The 20,173-nt window shown below is 53.9% G+C and overlaps 1 protein-coding gene across 1 annotated transcript in view; it reads left to right on the top strand.

Moving 5' to 3' along the window:
* ATP2A3 (ATPase sarcoplasmic/endoplasmic reticulum Ca2+ transporting 3) overlaps window positions 1–20,173 on the top strand; it is a 50,690-nt gene that overhangs the window by 5,133 nt on the left and 25,384 nt on the right. Inside the window, 4 exon segments of the mRNA XM_068415426.1 lie at window positions 14,385–14,402; window positions 14,856–14,938; window positions 16,040–16,144; window positions 16,886–17,024. Of these exon segments, the coding sequence (XP_068271527.1) occupies window positions 14,385–14,402; window positions 14,856–14,938; window positions 16,040–16,144; window positions 16,886–17,024 (345 nt within the window).

Below are 20,173 nucleotides of genomic sequence, written 5' to 3'. Positions count from 1 at the left end.
TTTAAGCTATTAAGTGGCATTTCTACAGTCATCTTCCTCCAGGGTAAATATCTGAAAAATACTACTGATATTTATGTTGCAAGTATGTTGTTTTTATTTTTAAAGCTTCCCCTCAAAACTGTTTTTCTGGAGTGAACAGCATCACCCGACGCCTGGTGTTGCTTTTGCTTTCTTCCTACCAAGGGGAATTTTAATTTTTGAGAAGCATCCAAGTCACTGCCTTTCGCTCCATGTTTCATCTCCTCCTGCAAAAGGGATGATGCGAAAGCAGGAGGCTCCTGGCTGCTGCTGAATCGCCCCTGTGCTGCGGGTCGGGTCCGTCCTGGCCCATCCACAGCCCAGGCAATGCTTCTGGCACGGCCCCCCACGGGACATCCCTGCTGGGTGCCCAGAGTTGCTGGTGCTGGTGGGAAGCAGAGCTGAGCATGTCCGACTTTGGGTGACTTAAAGCAGATGGTGGTTGTTTTTTTGGTGGTGATAGCTACGAGAGGTATGGCGAGGAGGGATGCACAAAGCCGCCCCCGAGAGCGATGTTCCCATTGCCCTTCTGCTTCTGAACTGATTATCAGAAACCTGGTAGGGCTGGCGGGGATGCCCACAGCCCTGAGACGCTTTCATTTTCCTGGTCCTGGAAAATGAGGTTATTTGATGCTTTTTCACACGTTTAAACCTCTGGAGGAGCCAGCTTTGCTTTTTCTCCTACACGGAGCATTCGCAGACTCAAGTGGGATGCTGAAGCCCCTCTGAAATGTTATTTTTTTAGGGTTATTCTTTCTAAGCCACGAGCCAGACATTGAGTGTTTGCACCCTGTGCCTCTCGCCCAGCTGGTCCAACCCTGCTCCTGGGGAAGGGGCTGCTCCCTGCGAGGCATCGTGGTGTCTGGAACAGCCACAAAATCCTTCTCGTGGTCCGTCGAGCTTGCCTAGCGAGTCAGTGGATGCCTCATCCCCATTAGTGTGTTTGGGCTGTGCAAAGGAGTATTGAGAAGTTATGAGCAACACCTAAGCTGTACCCCATGGGGAATTAGGGCAGTGAAAGCAGAATGGCAAACCTCTTTCCGCAGGTAAGGCTGGGCGGCTGGGTGCTGACATCGCACAAGGGTGCTCTAAAACTCCTATTTCATGTTTTTTTTTCCCCTGAAAATCCCATTAGGACGCTTGGGCACGCAGGGCAGGCTCTGTCCTGCTGCTGCCTCCCCTCTCAGCCCACCCACAGCGGCCATGGGGTCTTCTCCTCAATCCCTCCCACCTTCCCCAGTCCTCCCAGTCTCCCAGCATGAGTTTCTCCTGCTCAAGGTGTACTGGCTTCCCAGGAGGGGCTGCCTTCCTTGCCTTCACCCCATCTGATGCAACGGGAGGTCACCCACGAATGCTGTGTGAGAACTGTCTGGGGCTCAGTCCAACACAGTGCAATATTAATACCCAGAAAGCACCAACCCTCCATCCCACCCCATTTATTATTGTGCATCTGAATTTTTTTTTTTTTTTTTTTTTTTGCCAGTATTGTGACTCGTGGTCATTTTTTATATCTCAGTGTTGGTAGTATTGGAGGTAGAAAGTATAACAGTAACCTATATTAAAAAAATAAAACCACCGGCTGCTCTGTGGAGCTGCTGTCTGTACCAATTACCTCGTTGGAAAACAGGTAGCAGAGATCTGGGCTGGTAGTGCAGAAATGTTGAAGAACCGGAGCCAAAAAGCAATAGAGAAAATTGTGGTTACTTGAGTGTTTCCATGACGTGAGCGTGCGCCGGCGGCTCCTCCGTGGGCGGTTAACCCCTCACGGGCAGGGCTGCGGGCAGCTGCCTGCTCCGCCGGTGCCCGAGCATCACCAAAGGGTGATGGGCAGTGCTGGGGCGGGAGGCTCGATATTCCTGCGGGGATTGATGCAATTAGTGCTAATAAGTCTTTTCCAAGGTGGGTGACTGGCTGTAGTCGAGCCAGTCGTCTCGTGAAAGGAGGGTCGGCTTTGAGTCCAAAGTGTTGCTCTTCTGAAGAGAAGTTGAATTAATCCTTGCTAGCAATTAACCTCCTGTCTGTAACTAGTATTTGCTGGGTTTTTTTTGTGGGAACCTCCCAGTTTTTGAGGTTTGGCTGCTCGTTATCACTCTGTAAAAGCCTTTTCTCTTCCTCACCCGCAGAGGTGGGTAAGCCCACGGTCAGGCTGAGGTTTGGTAGCAGTCCCGTCTCCCTCCTGGGACGGGGTCCGTGTCCATGCGCTGCCTGGTCTAGTGCATCCCCGGGCATCGGGGTTCTTCGGGGCACGCGATGGCATCTCTTTGTGACCCACAGCAGCTGAAATCTGCCATTTTGTACCTCTTTTTGAAGTCTAGACCTAGAGTACCCCTGAATGCAGGGGTGTCTGCTCTGATCATCAAAATCCTCCTAAAATTTGAATGTTCAGCAACCTGCTGGATGTGCCAGCGCAGGTCCTGCCTTCATCACCTGTGTTCACAGATGAACCCATATATCTCTCTCTCTCTTTAAAAATTGATATATATATCAATATATATTGTATATAATATATGCTGCATATTATAATATGTAATATGGAATATATTATAATATATAGTTATACTAATATATAATATTATATATATAAAATTTTCTTTTCCCCACAGTAACATTTTCAAGTCACCATGGGATGCCTTTGGATAAAAGATCCCTTTACGGAAGGGAAACAAACCACAGACAATAAGATGTTTTTTCCCTAGCAAGAGCTAGCAGGTCCGAGCCCACCTCGGGCTCTGCAGGGCTGAAGGGTGAAGGCACTCGAGGACGTGTGACACGGTGCTGGTGGCCTGGCCCAGCCGCACGGCAGGGTCACCGTCACCATCAGAGGTGCGATGTTTTGGGGAGGAAATCCGCTTCTTGCTCCTGCGTGTCCCCTGTGCCCCTGGGTTCCTGCCCGCAGTATTTTTGCTTTGGGTGTTTCCTGCTATTTAGCCGCTTTGTGTATTTTAAACCAGCGTCGGGGGGGAGGCGGGGAAGGGATGTGAGTTAATTCGGACTGAAGGGCAGGGTTGTGGCGGGCATCCTTGTCCGGGCGGCGGTGGGGGACGTGGTGCCGGGGACAGCCCCAGCGCTGGTGGGTTTTGCTCCGTCCTGGTGAAACCACCTCCAGCGTGTCTGTGTAGTCCCCAAAGCCACCAGCCGTGGCCATACTGGGTGGGAAAGCTGTCCCTTGCGCTGGGACCATCCCCACAGCCACTCCATGTCTTCCTGGAGGGATGGATGGCCAAAATGTCTTTTTTTTTTTTTTTTTTTCCCCCCTCCTCTTATTGAACAGGCTGCCCAGGGCAGTGGTGGAGTCCCCATCCCTGGAGGGATTTAAAAGCCGTGTAGATGTGGTGCTGAGGGCCATGGTTTAGTGGTGGCCTTGGCAGTGCTGGGTTAAGGGTTGGACTCGGTGATCTTGAAGGTCCTTTCCAACCAAAATGATTCTGTGATCCTGTGAAAATCCCTGGAGTCCTTGCAGAGCTGCCCTCCAAGCAAATGCAAGGGCTGTGTTTTGTATGTTATATATTTGCTTTATTATATGGGGTTTGTTTTTTCTTCTTCTGGTTTGGAAACAGTTTTTCTTGCATGTGTTTCTGATAACAATCGGTTATTTTTTGGGAGGGGTGTGTGGGTGGGGGAGATTCTCTCTTCTGCTTCCTTCGCCGCGGGAAGTGAAAGCGCAGAGATCCTCGAGGAGGAACTCGGTGAGCTGAGCAGTGACTCCGGCCCCGCCGGCAACGGCCGAATCCCCAGGGCTTTGCCCTCTAAAACGTCGGCTTAGCTGGATTTTGCCGAGCAGGCAGCGCGTGTCCCCGGGAGACGGGCAGCCGTGGCCGGGTAACCCTCCTTTACCTGCCTGTTTGCACTTTTTCCATTCTGCACCCTCCAAGTCAACAGAAGGTCTTAAAATAAGGAAAATGTGGGGAGTGAGTGGAAAAATAAAAGTAAAAAAGGCCGGCTCAGCGGTGTGGGGTGGGAGAGGGGAAGTGATGGAGCTGTGTCCCTGGCCACCGCAGAGGGTTCCCCTCGGAGCACCACATCCTCTGGGTTTTTGCAGGTTTTGTGGGGTTTTGCGTGCTTTGGGGGTCAGGGGCCACCTGTTGCCAGCAGGTAAATGGAAACCCATTAGAAGAGCAGCGGTGTTTTGATCCACTCCCCTCCAGAGAGGAGTCCTGTGGTGGCCCAGGAGGAGACAGGGCTGCTCTGCAGTGCCAGCTTAGGCTTGTTCTGGGGCTCCTCTCTTCTCTATAAAAGCCTAATTCAAATTATGCTTCTCTTTTTCACTGCTTTTTGACATAAATGTATATAGGTATCTGTGTATATATATAATATTTCATCCTTATAGACAAGCACATAGATATTACACATAGTTGGAAGGAGATGATGGACAAAGCCTAGATGGGACTCGTGTTTTCAGGGATCTCCAGGAAAGGAACTGCTTTGACTACACAGAGATGTGTGATCCCCAGAGAGTTCATCCATGAAAAGTATAAATTGTCCAACTCGCTCTTTTTTCCCATCCAGAAGAACAGATCTTTTCTATCCTACAGAAATTTTTTTCTTCTGATCTAATCTAAACTAAGGGCAGCGTAGACTTCATTTTCCATGAAAACCCATCCAAGAGGATGGCTGAAAATAGACCGTGTGCTGAGAACAGATACCAGAAAAAGCAAATGGGGGGGAGCCAGGTCAGCCAGGGCGAGGAGTTCTGCAAAAAAATTAATAATTATAATCTCAGTTTGAGTTAATTGAGTTGCAAAGCAGCTCATTAGTGCCCGTGTGGGCCGGGGTCAGAGAATGTGCTGCCCTGCAGATCCACTACCCGCGTTTTGTCAGCCTGGTTTTATTTACCAGCAGATGGGAGATGGGTTGAGATGCGATATCCAAACTTCCAAATTTCACAAAGGTTTGCCATGGCGGGCGCATTTCCTCCAGAAAACAAACAAATGTGAAAAAAAAACAAACCCCAACCCCACCCCCTCCAGACCTCTGTGCTTTTAGGATGGAGTCGGCTCCCATAAATACACAACCCAGCTCCTACGCTGTATCTCAGCTACAGGTGGCATCAGGATCTATTGAAATATATTTCTATCTATTGAAATATATTTCTATCTATTGAAATATCCATTGACATACCAGCTTTTGGAGCAGAGAGAGAGAGAGCAGCTTCCTCATCTTGGCAGGGAAGGGGAGAAAACGCTGCTTGGATTTAAAAGCAATATCTGGGAATTTTTTTTTTTTTTCTCCTTCTTTTTTAATTGAGGTTACTGGTTTGGGGCTTTGCTTTTGGGGGGGTTTCATCTTGCAAACCCCCGTGGGTCGGCTTTTACAGGTGTCCTGGGAGTTGGTGGTGGCCCTGGGATGGGTCCACACCAGTTGCAATTCAATCCAAAACCTGCCACGTGCAAGAAGTTGAGAGAAAAAAAAAAAAGTGGAAAAGCAAATTATTTGCTGGGTTGTGCCTTGTGTGCTGCAGAGTGAGCCCCTCTTTGGGGGAAAGAGAGGAAGTTTTATGTTGTTTTGTGGTGGCAGGGAAAGGCGGGAGGTGGGCTGGGAGGGCAGGTGTGGAGTGTGAGGGTTTGGTGTCGCACACCAAGGTGGACACCGTGGGGGAAGGTAACCCCTTCCCTGCCTTCTCCTGGAGAGGTGGGTACCGGGTGTTTAATGCTTGAGAGCCCCTGGCCGGGTGGGTCCCCTAGCCCCGGCGGTGGGAGATATGTCCTCTGAGCAGGGATACTGCCAGCCTGAGCGGCTCGGCTGCTGCTGGATGTGGTGACCAGGAGCCACCCACGCTTTCCACAGCGCTTGGCTAGTGGAATACTTTAGTTATGTTTATTCTTTATTTATTTTTTGTTTTATTTATTTTAATTTTTATTTATTTTCTTTTTTCTTTTTAAAAATTTTTTTTATTTTATTGTTTTATTTTGCATGCTAAGCAAGCGTGGTATCCTCAGTGGTTGCTTACAGCCTCATCAAAGATGCTCAGCTCAGCATAAAAACTCACAACATTCTCGAGGTGGCAGTTTTGAGGGGGGGACACTATTCCCCCCACCGAGCCGCAGCAGCCCTTTGCTGTGTGCTGAGCAGCATCTCTCCTCCACGAGCAAACACGTCCTATTTTGAAAATGCATCTTGGTCTCACTTTCTTACGGGCCTTTTCAGCACCAATATCCCCTTTTTCTATTTTTTTTTAGGGAAAAAACCACCCAAACACAGCCCCACCTTGCTCTTCCCCAAGTCTTGCAGAGCTCAGCTGAACGGCGCAGCCCAATTTTTGGCGCTGAAGTTCCTCCCCAGGGACATTTGAAGCCTCCTGGGGCCGTGCAGGGACAGGGACGGGCAGCCGAGCTGACCCGGCAGCGCGGGGCATCGCCGGGGTTCCTGGCACTGCCACCTCCGCGTGTTTGGTTTCCTAAACCGTTCCCCAGCGCTGCCAGGAAAATGTTATTAAATTTTCTGTCGCTGGGTGTTGGACTGGCTGCGAGTGGCCTATTTGTAGCTGTCCGTCGTGCCCGGAAGGGTTATGAATTAGCCGTAGCATTTTTTCCTGACCTGGATGGTGATTTTCTGTGACCGTGATGGGTCGGAGGGGTTTTGGCTCATGGTGGCATCAGGGCATCTCACTTGTGATGCAGGGAGCTGAGCGGCTGAGGGCAGGAGGCTGCAGCGGAGCCCCAAAGGGTGAAAAAAACATTACAGTGCAAAAAAAACCCGATTTAATTAACATTTACCACTTGGGTATCAATGGGAAATTAGCTGAAAAAATAGTTTTAGGGCAGTAAAGGAGGAAATGAAATGAAATCTGTAGGGTGCAAGAGAGGATGTGCTGAAATTGCAGCGTGCCCCTCGGCTGGGGTTGTGGCAGTTCTGGCAGAAGGGTCCCAAACGCAGCACAGTCGCTCCCTTGCTTTTCCCCAAGGTTACAGAAAGTGTTTTCTCCAAGCAGAGAGAAGGAGAAGCTAAAAAAACCCCAACACAACCCCAAAACTAAAAAAACCCACCCCAGCTTAAGCTTTATTTTATTCAAGCTCCTGTAGTGGTTTTATTTTATTTTTTTTCTTTTTTTCCAAAACCTGTTACTATTTAAATGCAGATTTTTAGCTTTTCCACCCGGGAGCCGGAGCTGGAAATTCTTTCCACTGCGTTGGTGCAGGAGGGAACAAACCGCTGCTTTTAGCTTGCTCAAATAATCCATCCCAGGCTGGAGCCGCGGGTTTCCTCCGCTCCCTCCCACTCCCAAAACGAGCCCGGGATCCTCTGCGGGTGCTGATGGGGACGGGGGGGGACAAGGCCACCATTTGCAGCCCCATTTCCCCAGGGTTTTTCCCCTAAATTTCCCCAAGACGCGTGGGGAAAGAAGTTTATTCTTGCAAATGCCACGTGGGCACCAGAGCTGCAAGCATGGCTGGTGGCTCATTTTTTTGGGGCAAAAGGGGTGAAATCTTTTCCCCTTATTTTCATAGCGTTAAGAAAAAGTGGGTTATCAGCAGGGAAGCAATTTGCTTTTTGCTGTGGCGTGGGTGGAGGATGCTCGGGGCCAGCCGGGCTTCGCAGCCCTGTGCCGGGACCCTCTGCGCCGTGGTGGAGGGAAGCTCGTGCTATCCAGTGTTTAGGGGATGACCCAAGGATAAAGGGAGGGAAGTTTGGGGTGGGATGGGCAGGTTTTTCCTTATTTATTTCGCTCAGCTCCTTGAACCATTGATCCAATGCCACGCTCCCATCTCCGTCCCCGTTCCCCTCTCCCCGTACAGCGGGACGTGGTGGTGGTGGCTAATCCTTCGTTACGGGGACACACTGATTTTCCAGGGGAAAAGAGATATGGCGGGGCCGGGTTTGCGTGGTGCTTTGCTGCTGTTGAGGAGCACATCCAGGATAACTGCGTTTCCTACGCCCTGACCCGCCGAGATAAGCTCAGCTGGCCAGAAAAGGAACAGATGAACCTCTTGGCTTCTCCCCCCCAACCATAACGGCGGGCCTGTGGGTGCCTGAATGCACCTATTCACCCTGTCACCGTCCTGGAGGGACCAATGGCGTTGGGCTGGGTTCAACACCGGTGGGTTTAGAAGAGCAGCGTGAGGGTAGGACGAGCGGTTGGCCCAGAGCACAGCCTGCTGTGGGAAGCCCTGGGACCCAAACCAGTCGTTTTTGGGGCTGATTTTATTGCCGGCCGTTTATGACGTCCGGGTGCCAGCCAGAAAACGGGGTTGGATCATTTCACCCTAAAGCATCGCCTGGAAAACAGCAAGGACATTTCTGCCCCTTAAACCTCTGCTCACCATCCTCATGTGCTGCACTGCCAGCACTCACCCCCCCCCCGCCAAGGCTGCTGCCATCCCCAGCGCTTCCTCTGGCCCCAAATTTGCTTATTTTTGGGGCTGTGGGTCCCCCAGCCAGGAGGGGCCCTGGGCTTTCGCCAAGCACAGGGCAGGGCTCCAGCGGGGATGAGCGCCGGGGAGTTACAGGAACAACAAAGCCCGGTGTTTGCCGTGGGAGGGGAGGTTGTATCTCGTTCCTTTTATCTTCCTGCCGCCTTTCAGAGCAGCCCCGAGCGAGCGGCTGTCGCAGGCAGCCGGAGTAACCAAAACTCTCCCGGCGCGCAGGAAAAAGCAGCTGCGAGGCGGTAAACAAATAAGGTGTCGGGGGCCGGAGGTGCTTCCCCTGCCCACGGTGCACCCGGGGCCACCACCGCCTTCACTCGGGAGGAAACACACCCATGGGTTGGGGACCGGCTCCCAGGGGATGATGGAGGACACGGGCAGGAACTGGGTCCTGTGGGAGGGGGCCGTGGTGCAAAGCAGAGCCTGGCACGAGGATGGGGATGTTCCCAGTGCCGTGCCTGCACCGGTAATTGCTGTTTTCTTGGGGTTGCAGATGCTCAGTGCAGCTGGAGATGCTGGTTGCGGCAGCTCACATGCCGCGTGCGTGGGTCCAGCTTCCCCTCCAGCCAGGCTGGGGTCCAGGGCACGTAGAGGGTGACAGCTCGGCTGAAGCCTGGCTTGTTCTGAAGAAACTGGAGCAACCTCAGAAAGTCCCTTTAGCTGCACCCTGAGGGTGCTGCTCTTCCCGAGCAGAGCCGTGTCCTGGCTCGGCGTGTGGTCGGAGCTGGGTGAGATGCGAGGTGCAGGATGGTCTCCAGGGACACAGCGGCGTTCAGGAAACCCAGGCGTGAAGCTGCACGTAAAAGCAAATCTGTGTGCGTTAATGTCAGTAATACACAGCCCAGGCACGTAGATAACTGCGCTTTGCCCCCTGTGACCATCAGGCTGCATTAGCACCGTTGGGCTCTGAGTGTTTGTCACCCCAGACAATGCTAAAACACCCGGGATTCGGTTGCCAGCGCTGTTTTTTTACACTTCTGCAGCTCAAGCGCGACCGTGCAAGGTGATGAGCAGCTTCACCCCTCCAGCCCCGGGCGGGATTTACACCGAGCAGGTGACCGGCTGAGCTTGTGTTAAAACAACCCGGCAAAGCCTTTCCTCGCCGTGCAGCCGGGGTGTGCGGCGGTGCCGGCTGTCACCGGGGTGGGTGAAGCAGAGCAGACGTCCCTCCGGGACGGATCACTTCCAGCGCAGCCGGCCCCGGGAAAGGCAGCCGGTTACAATAACAATTTATTCTGCCTGGTGTCTTGCAGGATGGTGGAAGGATCCCAGAGCAGCCCTGCCTGGGCTCCTGCTTTATGTCACGGGACGGGGGCTGCTCTCCCAGCTGGGGATATTTCAGGGTTTTTCTTACTCTTTTCACCGCTTTCTTGAGCCCTTTTTCCTGCCCGTTGGCAAAATCTGGGATCGGATGCGTGGCTCGGTTTGCCCATCCATTTCCCCTTCCCCGCGTACGGAAAGAGAAGTTAAAGGCAGGAAAAAAAAAAAAAACAAAATGAGTTTACAACGTAGAAATATGGCTTGAAGGAAGTTATTTGGAGCAGAGAGCTGGGTCCAGACATGATGCTCATCGTTATCCCCCGCGTTGGGCACCGTGCCGTTACCTTCCCGCGTCGCTTGGCAGCAGAAGTGTTTCCCGTAAGGGAAATCCGATTTTATCCTAGGGAAGCTCCTGAAATGGTGGGGAAAACGGTATTTCAGTGTTCACCTTGCAAGATATGAGCTGTTGTGGCCTGAGCATACACCAGGGTTTGCTTTGCCATGCGCTGGCCTGGGAGAAGGCGTTGCCTCGTGCCTCAGTTTCCCCGAAAGCAGGGTGGGATGCGATGCTTCAATGCACGAAGAAGAAACGCCGGCTGCTGTAGGGCTGTGCTGCTCTGGGGATTTTTGATCCTGTTACAGCAGGAGAAACTCAAACATTTCCTTAAAGCCACCCCAACGCCACCCTGGCGCATTTTATTTGTTTGCTTTGGCCCGGAAAGCGGGGCAGGGTCTCCCCGGGGACGCGGAGGCTGTCACAGTGCCCCGGGGTGGCAGCCTGCGCTCGCTCGTGGGTGGCACCCGTGTTTATTTACCTTTTCAGCACCTGATTACCGTGCCCCTGCCATGTTGCAGGCGCCAGCCCGTAGGCTGCCAGCCCTGTTTGAGTTGGCAGGAGCTGGAGAGTAACCTCCAGCTAAAATAGCCCAGCGCCAGCCCCACGTCTGTGCGGCGTGGCCGGGCTCGTTGCATGCCCTTAGAGCATCTCGTGTTGATATTTTGCAGCCCAACTTGGGCCACGGTTAGTGTGTGATGTGATGGCACAGTGAGGAAAGAAGTCATGATGTGACAAGCTCAGGGCAAGTTGCAAATCCTCAGCAGTCCCTGGAGCTTGGCGGTGTTTTGTGTCCCTGCGGGGTGGTGGAGTCGGGGCTGCCTGCGCCTCTCTGCTTGATAACTTGCTCTTCATAGAGAGCGTGTTCTTCACAGAATCACAGAATGGTTTGGGTTGGAAGGGACCTTAAAGATCATCTTGTTCCAGCCCCCCTTCCAAGGACAGGGACACCTTCCACCAGACCAGGTTGCTCCAAGCCCCATCCAACCTGGCCTTGAACACTGCCAGGGAGGGGGCAGCCACAGCTCCTCTGGGCAACCTGGGCCAGTGTCTCACCACCCTCACAGCAAAGAATTTCTTCCTGATATCTAATCTAAATCTCCCCTCTTTCAGTTTAAAATTGTTACCCCTTGTCCTGTCACTACCATGCCCTTGTAAAAAGTCCCTCTCCCGCTTTCCTGTAGCACCTTCAGGTACTGGAAGGTGCTAGAAGGTCTCCCCGGAGCCTTCTCTTCTCCAGGCTGAACAACCCCAACTCTCTCAGCCTTTCTTCTGCTGGTGGGGATGATCCTGTGGCAACCAGGCACCCATTGCCCTGTTTTGGTATCTACTTCCTTGGCTCTGCTCTCCAAAGCCGTGATGCAGGAGAGCAGGACCAGAGAAACTGCTGCGGGTCCCACACTGGGACTGCTCAGTTCAGGAAGCTGAAAATTTATGGTGCGAGCGGGTGGCCCCATTTTGGGATACTTTTAGCAACCGTTATCACTTTCTACCCTTGGTGGACTTACTGCATTTGTGTTCTGGCCATATCAGGGAGCTCGGGCACAGGGCAGGATCTCCATCCTGAGCTCTGAGCTGCCGACGGGAGAAGGGGGCTGTTCAGGTGCCGGCCGGGAGGTTCCCTTTCAGCCTGTCTGCGCTCACCGTGTTGTCCCAAGGGAACTGTGGATTCGGGGTTTCGCTGGTTCCCTGCCTGTGGTGGGTTTCCCAGCCAGGTGGGACACGGCAGTGCTGCAGCTGGGCAAGAGCTCTGCTGCCCTGCCCGGTGCCACGGGGCTGACTCGCATAAAACTGGGGGTTTGGTGAGTAGCAAACCCTCTTATTTCTAGTGAGACTTTGGCAGCGAGAGGGAGAGGCTTCAGCCCCAAACATTCCTGTTTTCTGGTGGGTTTTGATTGATTCAGACCCAAAAATGTGAGTTTATTGTGACATTCTGCACTTTTTCTCTGTGTATATTTGGTGCAAAACGGGTGCTGAGCTGCCATGTGAAGGATGGCGGAAGGAATCGCTGATGGCAGGGGAGGTGCCTGGTTCTCAGTGTGCTCAAAATTGGGGTTTTTGGGGGAGATGCCTGCAGCAGCATTGCTAATGTTTGAGGTTTGGTGACAGCGATGGCATAGTGTCACTCTGCCACCGTGGTGTTTTGGCTGGCTGCCCCGGCACACGTGTTTCCTCCTGAGTTCACGGAAACCCGTTTTCATGCTGTAATCAGGAGCTCATGCAAGGTTCCTGCTCTGCAAACGCTGCACAGGAGAAGCACCGAGAGGCCCGTGGTGTTTCAGGTGGCTGCTTGGGCTGGAAAGTCGCCCCTGGGTACCCTGGCAGAGCCAAGACTGCGAGAGCCCCAGCTGCCTCCCTCGGGGCACCCCGCCTGTCCCCAGCCCTCTCACCTCGCGTGTTCGCACCCATAAAATGGAGCCGGGATGGAAATAGCAGCAGCAGATCTCTTCTACTTTTAATTTTGGTGGCTCTCTGGGCCAGGGAGAGGAAGCCGGGGGTGGAGAGGAGCCGGCTGCAAAAGGGAGAAGAGCCACTTTCCTTCTGACACGCTCTGCAGAGTGATTGGAAATGTTGAAGCCATTCCAAGATTATATTTTTCTTTTGCTATAAGAATAATTATAGGCGTTACGTACTGGTCTGTCTGCTCCTTGCGATGGCAGGGGATCGGAGTAGCCTTATCTAGGAGGGACGTCGGTTTAAAACAACTCGTAGTAAGTGTCTCTGTGAACACTGAGGAGCTGATGCAGTTTGAAGCGTAAACACGTTCAGGCTTCTTGTTTTCACTGGTTTGTTCAGTGAAGGTGGGTTTGGTTTTGGTTTGTTTTTAATTTCTCTGAATGAAAATAGACAATGGAAAACGGCCGAGCCAGTTTCGCTTCCTGCTCTCGCTCAGGGCTCCGCGCTGGGGTGCTCGGAGGCACCCCGTGTTCGGTCCAGCGATGGGGCCTCAAGCAGGTCTGCCTTGGGGCGAGTCCTCTTGACCTTCAGCCGGTCCCTTATTCCTTCCCAGAAACACGAGGAGTTGGAGGAATGTCTTGCTTTATTATTACCTCGGGGGTGCAGAAGCGGGTGGCAGGCAGCGGAGGCTTTGGGACAGCTCTTCAGGAGGTTTCTGCTTGAGTTTTTTCCCATCAGGAGGTTTGGGGTTGGGAGTTTTCTCTCCGGTCCCCTCCTGCCCCGGAGCACTGAAGGATGGAGGCAGCGGGTGCCCTGCCCTGCTGCCGTGTCACCTCGGTGCTGGTACCCCGCTGTCCCTTGCAGCGCTGTGCGATGCCTTTGGGCCGCCAGCACAGCCCTCCGGAGGGTTTGCTGATGCATCGCCCCGGCTGTGGTTTCTCCATCTCTGGCAAGCTCTGCTGTGCTCGGCGAATCCTGGATTTCCTTTTCCGTGAGACAGCAGCAATGTCCGTATTTCCCCACCTTGGGGCAGTTGGCAGAGGTTGTGGTCATCCCTTGGGAGTTGCTCTGTGGGCAGCCAAAGGATTCACCCTGCATGCAGGAACAGTGGGTGCAAATGGAGACACCCACCCATGTCAGCACCCAAAACCGGGGCAGGGGTGTCACTTCTGAGCCCTCCCTGGGTGCAGGATCTTGCAGTTCTCAGCCAAACCCTGCCCACGGCAGGGCCAGCACATCCGTTACTTCATGGGTGAGGACGCAGGAGCGATGCCCTTGGTGGGTACCGGGGTGTGCGTTGCCCGGTGGCCACGGGACCCTTCGGTGCGCGTGGCGTGTGAAGGTAATGGCCATCCCACGGGGACGTGGGAGACTTGGGGAGACTGTGGTGGGTGTTGGGGAGCCCCTGGGGTTTCTCCAGGTTGTGCAGATGACTGGGCTCGGGTTTGGCTGGGAGCGGTGTGGGTGGAAGCTCTGCACCCACCGGCGTGGATTCGGGAGGATGGCTTGGACTGGCTGAGCCTCAGCTTTGGATTTCTTTCCTGGAGTATTGCAGGCTGTGGAGTACAATAGGAAACATGGGCTGAAAGTTACAGTCCCCAGCGGGTCCGTATTGGGTTTCTGGCAGGGCATTTTACGGGATAGCCGGACCTCTGTGTCCTGGATTTGGAGAGGGCAGCTCCTGAGGGTGCTCAGCTCTTCGGAGGGTGTTTTTTAGGCAGGCTGAGTGCAGGAATAAATGCTGCTGGAGCTGCTTGCAGCAGGGAAATGATGTTTCCCTGGTGTGCGAGGTGTCCAGTGCTGCTTACTTGGTGTCAGACTGCGAAGTTCGAGGACAAGCTGTCTCGATGCGGGAATGTGTGCAGAACAAGGTGCATTTTGGGGTACTGAATGGACTGCTGGGGTCTAAGGGGAGGGATTGCCAGTCTGGTCCCAAATCACTAATTAATAGTTTTATTTTTATCATTTTTTTTACTTTCTGTTACGCTCACTGGTGCGTTGATGGGAACCCACAGAGCTCCCTGCAGAAGAAGGTAAGTCCCGGGCTGGAGGCGAGGGTGGTTACATGCCTTGAGTCTGAGAGGGGAGTGCTGGCGCTGAGGCTGCTGGAGCAGGGGTAGTCTTTGGGGTCTTTCCATCTTGGTGTTAATCCCCGGGAAAGCTGGGCTGATAGCAGAGCTTTCCTCTGACGGCAAGGCTACCAGCTGTGAATAAAAACACAGAGGTTTTGGTTTCTGTAGTTAAAAACAGATGTAGTAAAACCAAGCCAATGCCAGAAATGAAGGTGTTTAATATTGGAGAGAGAAATCCCCTGTTGCAGTGCTGGATGTCCTCACTAGTGCCCATGGCTGATGGGCGCTGGAGCAGCTCTGCTACAAGCAGTGGACGGGGTCCTGTTGGTCTTAGTGGCCTCAGTGGTCTAAATTACCTGTCTCCTGGGGTTTTTTTGAGCACTGACTGTGTTTGGCTTCATATTTCCCCACCAGGAAAGTCCCTCTGGGAGTTGGTGCTGGAGCAGTTTGAAGATCTCCTCGTCCGCATCCTTTTGATGGCAGCTTTTCTGTCGTTCGTAAGTACCCCAGGCTCGGGGGTGGGCACCCTCGGGGCATGTACGGACCCGGGTGGCAGCCAAATAGCAAAGGAGCCAGAGGAAGGTGCACGCTGGATGAAGGAGATGTAGCAGCACTGTGGTGGTTTTCTAGGGCATAGTGGCCATACCCTTGTATCTACTTAAAAGACAAGACTGTAGGATTTTTCAGTAATGCTGATCCATCCGAAAGTGATCTCGAACAACTGCCTGGGCTTCTCTCTATTTCCCCAAGACTGTACCAGACTAAAGCAGAAAAGGGCCATGGAAACGTTCAGTTTCAGTTGGGCATGTTTTGGTGGGATGCCAGGTGGGATGGGTGTTGGCCCTGGGCAGTGTGTAGGGTTAGGGTTAGGGTTTGGGTTTGGAGAGAGCAAGCGCAGAGCCCCAGCGAGAGGGGGGCTGACAAAGGCAGGTGAGGGCTGCCCAGAGCTTTCGGTCCTGGGATGCTTTTCCCTGTGATCCATAGCTTTTTGTCATTGTTTGCAGACCCTGCCTGAGGTAGCGCAGGTTCTTTGGACGTGTCTCTATCTCATTGCAAGATTTTTATCAACAAAGTTTCTTATGTTTTTAGGTTAGAAGATACCTTTGTTACTATCTCTTTTAGCTTCCCTCTTAAATCCATTATGTGTTTTGCCTTCATCATTCTGATGCTGTCAGCTTTCCTGCCCCCCATACATGCAGCCATGGCCAGTGTCTGGACTGAAGTCTGTGCTCAGGCTCTTCACTGAGTTAGGACCCAAACTGCTTGTGGCCATGGTCTCCCCATGGGTGCACTAAATAAAAATAGATGCTTTCCTGGTGCAAATACTCATTGAGACTTTGCATGGCTGTTTGCTCCAGCCCTGCTCATCTGATGCGGTAGGTTATCCCCAGCAGAAGAGTGGAGGCACCTGAGTTAAGCAGCATCAGTGGGATATGGCAAGTCCACACTTTAACCAAGCCGTGTAGAGCTGGCCACTCTGGGTTGTCTTCTCTCCAGCAAACTCCACGTGTTGGTTGGCTCTTGTGTCCATCCTTCTTAAAGTGTTGGTGCTTGTTGTTTTAACCACATTGTGGTCCTTCTCTTCTCTTGCCTTCCAGATCCTGGCCTGGTTTGAAGAAGGAGAGGAGACCACAACGGCATTTGTGGAGCCCATCGTCATTATTATGATCCTGATCGCCAATGCCGTGGTGGGTGTGTGGCAGGTAAGTCACAGCCCCCCACTGCAGCTGCCCTGCAGGTCTGTGCTCCATATGGCTGAGATGCTTCATTTGAGGGTCTGGTTGGTCCTTGCCATTGGAAACTCATTTCTCAAAGGTTCAGTTTTGTGCTGGCCATGCTGCCCCGTGCCCCAGTGCAGATGCTCAGTTGTTGGCTGCCTCTTGGCTCATTCCTTCAGTCTGTCTTTGGCAACTTTTGCAGTTTGTAGTTCAGGATCTTGCACTTATTTGCCATCCTGGCAAACGCTGCTTGTCTCCTGGCTGTGGCCAAATGCGTTTTCCAAGGGAAGCTTTTTGCTGTGTCCACCAGAAAGCCGCGGTGGCTGCTGCCCCTCGCCTCGCTGTATCCCTCCTGGGGGACGAGCAAACGCCTCAGCCAGCGATGCTCCTCTTCTTGTGTATATTCACTTTAAGGGCATTTATTTATCTGCAGCTTGATCTGAGGTGGGGTTCCTGGATGGGGAAAAATACATCTGGGTGGAATATGCTGCTTCCCAAACCAAGAATGAGAAAATCAAGCCCAAAGGTCCACACAGCATCCAGGACCTGGTGTGATTTAAGCCAGCGGGGACCATTTCAGAGCAGCTGAAGAAGACACAGCACTTGCCCCATCCACAGTGCAAATGTAGAGCCAGGGCTGGGGTTTGGGTGCTCCTGTCTTTGCAGCAGGCGGGGAAGGAGCCTGCAACCCCACTGCCAGCAGCTCTGCTCCTCCTCTGCTTGCAGGAGAGAAACGCCGAGAGCGCCATCGAAGCCTTGAAGGAATATGAGCCCGAGATGGGGAAGGTGATCCGTGCTGACCGCAGCGGGGTGCAGCGGATCCGCGCCCGGGACATCGTCCCTGGGGACATCGTGGAGGTGGCAGGTAGGGTGCCATCGCCCCAGGGCGTGGGGTGGGATGGGGGTGCTGGCCAGGGGGGCTTCGGTGACGGGCACCCTGTGGTCCTCATGGCAAGAGGGCCCTGACACAGCGTCCGGGTGCATCTCCTGCAGAGGCACGGCTGCCAAGTCACCTCGTTGTTGTGTATTTGAGATCTTACTTTCTCTTTTCAAATCCAGAGAGGTGAAATGGTTTGAGCCAAAGTCGGAGCTCAGCCTGCTGAGGCTTTGCCCCGAGTGTAGGGTGGTAGAGAACGGCAGAAAAGAAGGAAAAAAGTGTAGTTTTCTGGGGCAGGTTTTGTGTCTCAGGAGGGTTTCCCCATTTTCTGGAAGAACATTTACTTTTCCACCAAGATTCCCCCTCTCTGGAAGCAGCTCTCCCACGCACATCCCCCAGAGAAGGTGCTGAGTGCCGCACCGGGGTGCTGGGCGAGAGGCAGAGGGGACTCTCTACAGGGTGCTTTTGCCTCCCCAGTCAGGTTTTCCCCCCTTCTGTCGGGGTTTTTCGTGCAGGGAAGGATGCCCGGGGGTCTCCTGCCTGCCCCACCAGAGCTAAAGAGGATGCATTTCAATTATCCCATTTTGTTGGTTCCTTAAACGATGCCGTAAACCCCCAGAGCCACAAAACTAATCCTCTCCTTTCCTCCTCGTGGCCCTGCGAGTGGAAACATGCTGCAATCCCTCCCGCACCCAGCCAGCTCGCTGTTATTTATGTCTTCCAGTTGGGCTTCAGCTGGAAGATGAACATAAAAATAATGCGGGGAGGATCAAGCGAAGGAGTGCCGGCCAGATCCTCAGCTGGGAGAGCTGGCGGCTCTCCCAAGCCGGCTCCGGCAATGCTCTCCAGCTGCTGACCTGGCCTTTAATTAAATTAATTAATTATTAATTGACTAAATTATGCCATCTTTCCCCAAATCAAGTGCTTGCTGCCAGCCCATCAGCGGCCGAATATTACTTTTTAATGGCACAATCAGCATCGCGGCTGGGAGGGAAAGAGCTGAACTCTCCTCTGGAGAGGTTTGCAGATTAATTAGCAAATTGTGGGTTGAGGAGGTTATAGCAAGTGGTGAGGATGCTGTAAGGCTGCCTGACAGGAAAGTGCACCGGGAGCAATAGCTTTGAATGTGCAGCGGACATCCAGGTGACATCCTGGGGACGGCAGGGACAGCGCAGGCAGGAGGGACCGGCTTCTGTTTGCATGTGCCAACGCAATGAATTTGGCAGCAGGGAGCAGAAAACCTGCTACGCTGAGGCAAGGGGAGAGCGATGGCTGCAAGTTGGCAAGCCGTGGAAACCCAGCGGGGTTTGGCCTTTTCGTAACAAGGCGATGGAGGCCGCAGCCCCTGCCCGCTCCGGCTGCACTCGGGCAGCGTTGCCCCCTGGTTTCCTCCCTTCCCCGGGCAGACCTGCGGTGCTTGGGCGATCGGCGCGTGTCTGATAGCTGGCTAACGGCAGTGCCAGGTCCCTGCGTCTGTCCCGCGCCATGCGGGTCTCTCGGGATGCTGTCGCACCATCTACCCTTGAGCACGCGCTACCCCCATGGCACCGGGGCTCGGCGCTGCCTCTGGATGCTGACACCAGATTTTTCACCTGCAGGCTGAGCTGATGTTTGCCAACCCCTCCTCACCTTTCCCAGGGGGGAAGAGGAGCTCTTTGCTCCCTTTAAGGTGCTCTGCTCCCTCAAACAGCTGCAAGGTCTGAGCCTGTGCACAAGGGGAACATTCTGGGGGGGGTCTGTGTGTCCCTGTGGTTGGCACCCCCAAAAACAGGCGTGATAGGGAGCGGGACGGGTCTGGCCGGACGGCAGATGTTGCACGCCGCATCCCAGAGCGCTCGGATCTGCAGCTGGAATAAATGGCTGGGCGGTGGAGCGGTGCCAGCCCCCCTCCCGCCGCGCTCGGGGCGGGGGGGGTTTTACGAGCCCCGGGAGGAAAAGCTCGTTAAAGTCTGGGATTTGAGGTGATGGTGAGCGGCCAAGCCCATGTAACATGAGGTAAGGCGCCGTGAGCCAGGGCTTTCCCTGCCTCAATATTTCCGAAGCGGCGGAGCGCGGTTGCGTCCAGCCGATAAGGGAGCGGGAGGAAGAGCCGGGAGGAAGGAACCCAGCAGGAAAAGCAGCTTTAAATGGGTTTTTGAAGGAAGCACATGCGCCTCGGTGGGTGGTGATTGGTGGCTGTCAGCTGGTGGGGCTGCTTTCACCGGTAACCGCCGTTCTGTGCCAGGAGACCCGTGGACAGCTGCTTGTCTTGGCCACGAAAGGTCTTCCAGCGTCAACAGCTTCCAGTTGGTCCACGGAGCCCTGAAAAGAGTGGTGTTGGGAGGCTGGGGCTGCTCCAGGATGGGGTTGTGTGGGGGTTTGTCCAGGGAAGAGGCAAGGTGGGGGTGCTCTGGGGGTTCTGCAGGGAAGTGGAGAGATGGGGACGTGGTGGGGTGGCAGGCAGGGCCACGCCGGGATTTGGCTGGGGTGCGGAGGGTGCGATGCTGCTGCCCTGAGGACCACACGCCTGCGCCTCTAACTGTGGCAGCTCTGCTCCAAAGAGAAGAGGAAAGGTTCCTGCCCTCCTGTCTGCTCGCTGGCGGGAGGAGGGGTGCGGGCGCTGGCTGCCTGCGATGGTTAGGGGAGCCCCAGCCGTGGCAGAGGAACCCTTGTCACTGGGGAGGTGCGGGTGGGACATGAGGGCTTGCTGGGAGCCCCTTCGGGTCCTCTGCTCACCCAGAGCTCCCACCTTTGCTTTTTGGCAAACCTGGCTCAAACCATTTAGTTTTGCTCAGGTGGCAGCCGGGGTGGCAGGGCTGGCAGGCAGGTCACTGCCCCAGCAGCGTCCCTGTGCAGCAGGGACAGGGCAGTGCTTGCTCGTGCTGAATTTTGCAGTGGGAGGTGATGCTTGAAACGTGCGGTCGGTCCATGGGAGAGAGCGGAGGGTGCCTGGCACGGCACGAGTAACCCCCTCAGCACCTCTGCCTGCCCCCTGGGCTGACTGCTTTTGAGCAAGGTAACCCCCTAAAATTAGAAGTTCCTCAAGGTCCCATCACTGCGCTGCCCGATGTCTGATTGCAGCTGATGGCGCCTCTTCCCAGCTTTCTTTTTTTGACTTTTAAATTATAGACATACAAAATTAAGCTTTAAATGCAGAA

This window comes from Nyctibius grandis, chromosome 18, assembly GCF_013368605.1.
Source record: "Nyctibius grandis isolate bNycGra1 chromosome 18, bNycGra1.pri, whole genome shotgun sequence".
NCBI classification, from domain to species: domain Eukaryota; kingdom Metazoa; phylum Chordata; class Aves; order Nyctibiiformes; family Nyctibiidae; genus Nyctibius; species Nyctibius grandis.
Note: the sequence above shows the minus strand (reverse complement) of the source record. Positions and strands in the feature narration are given on the sequence as shown.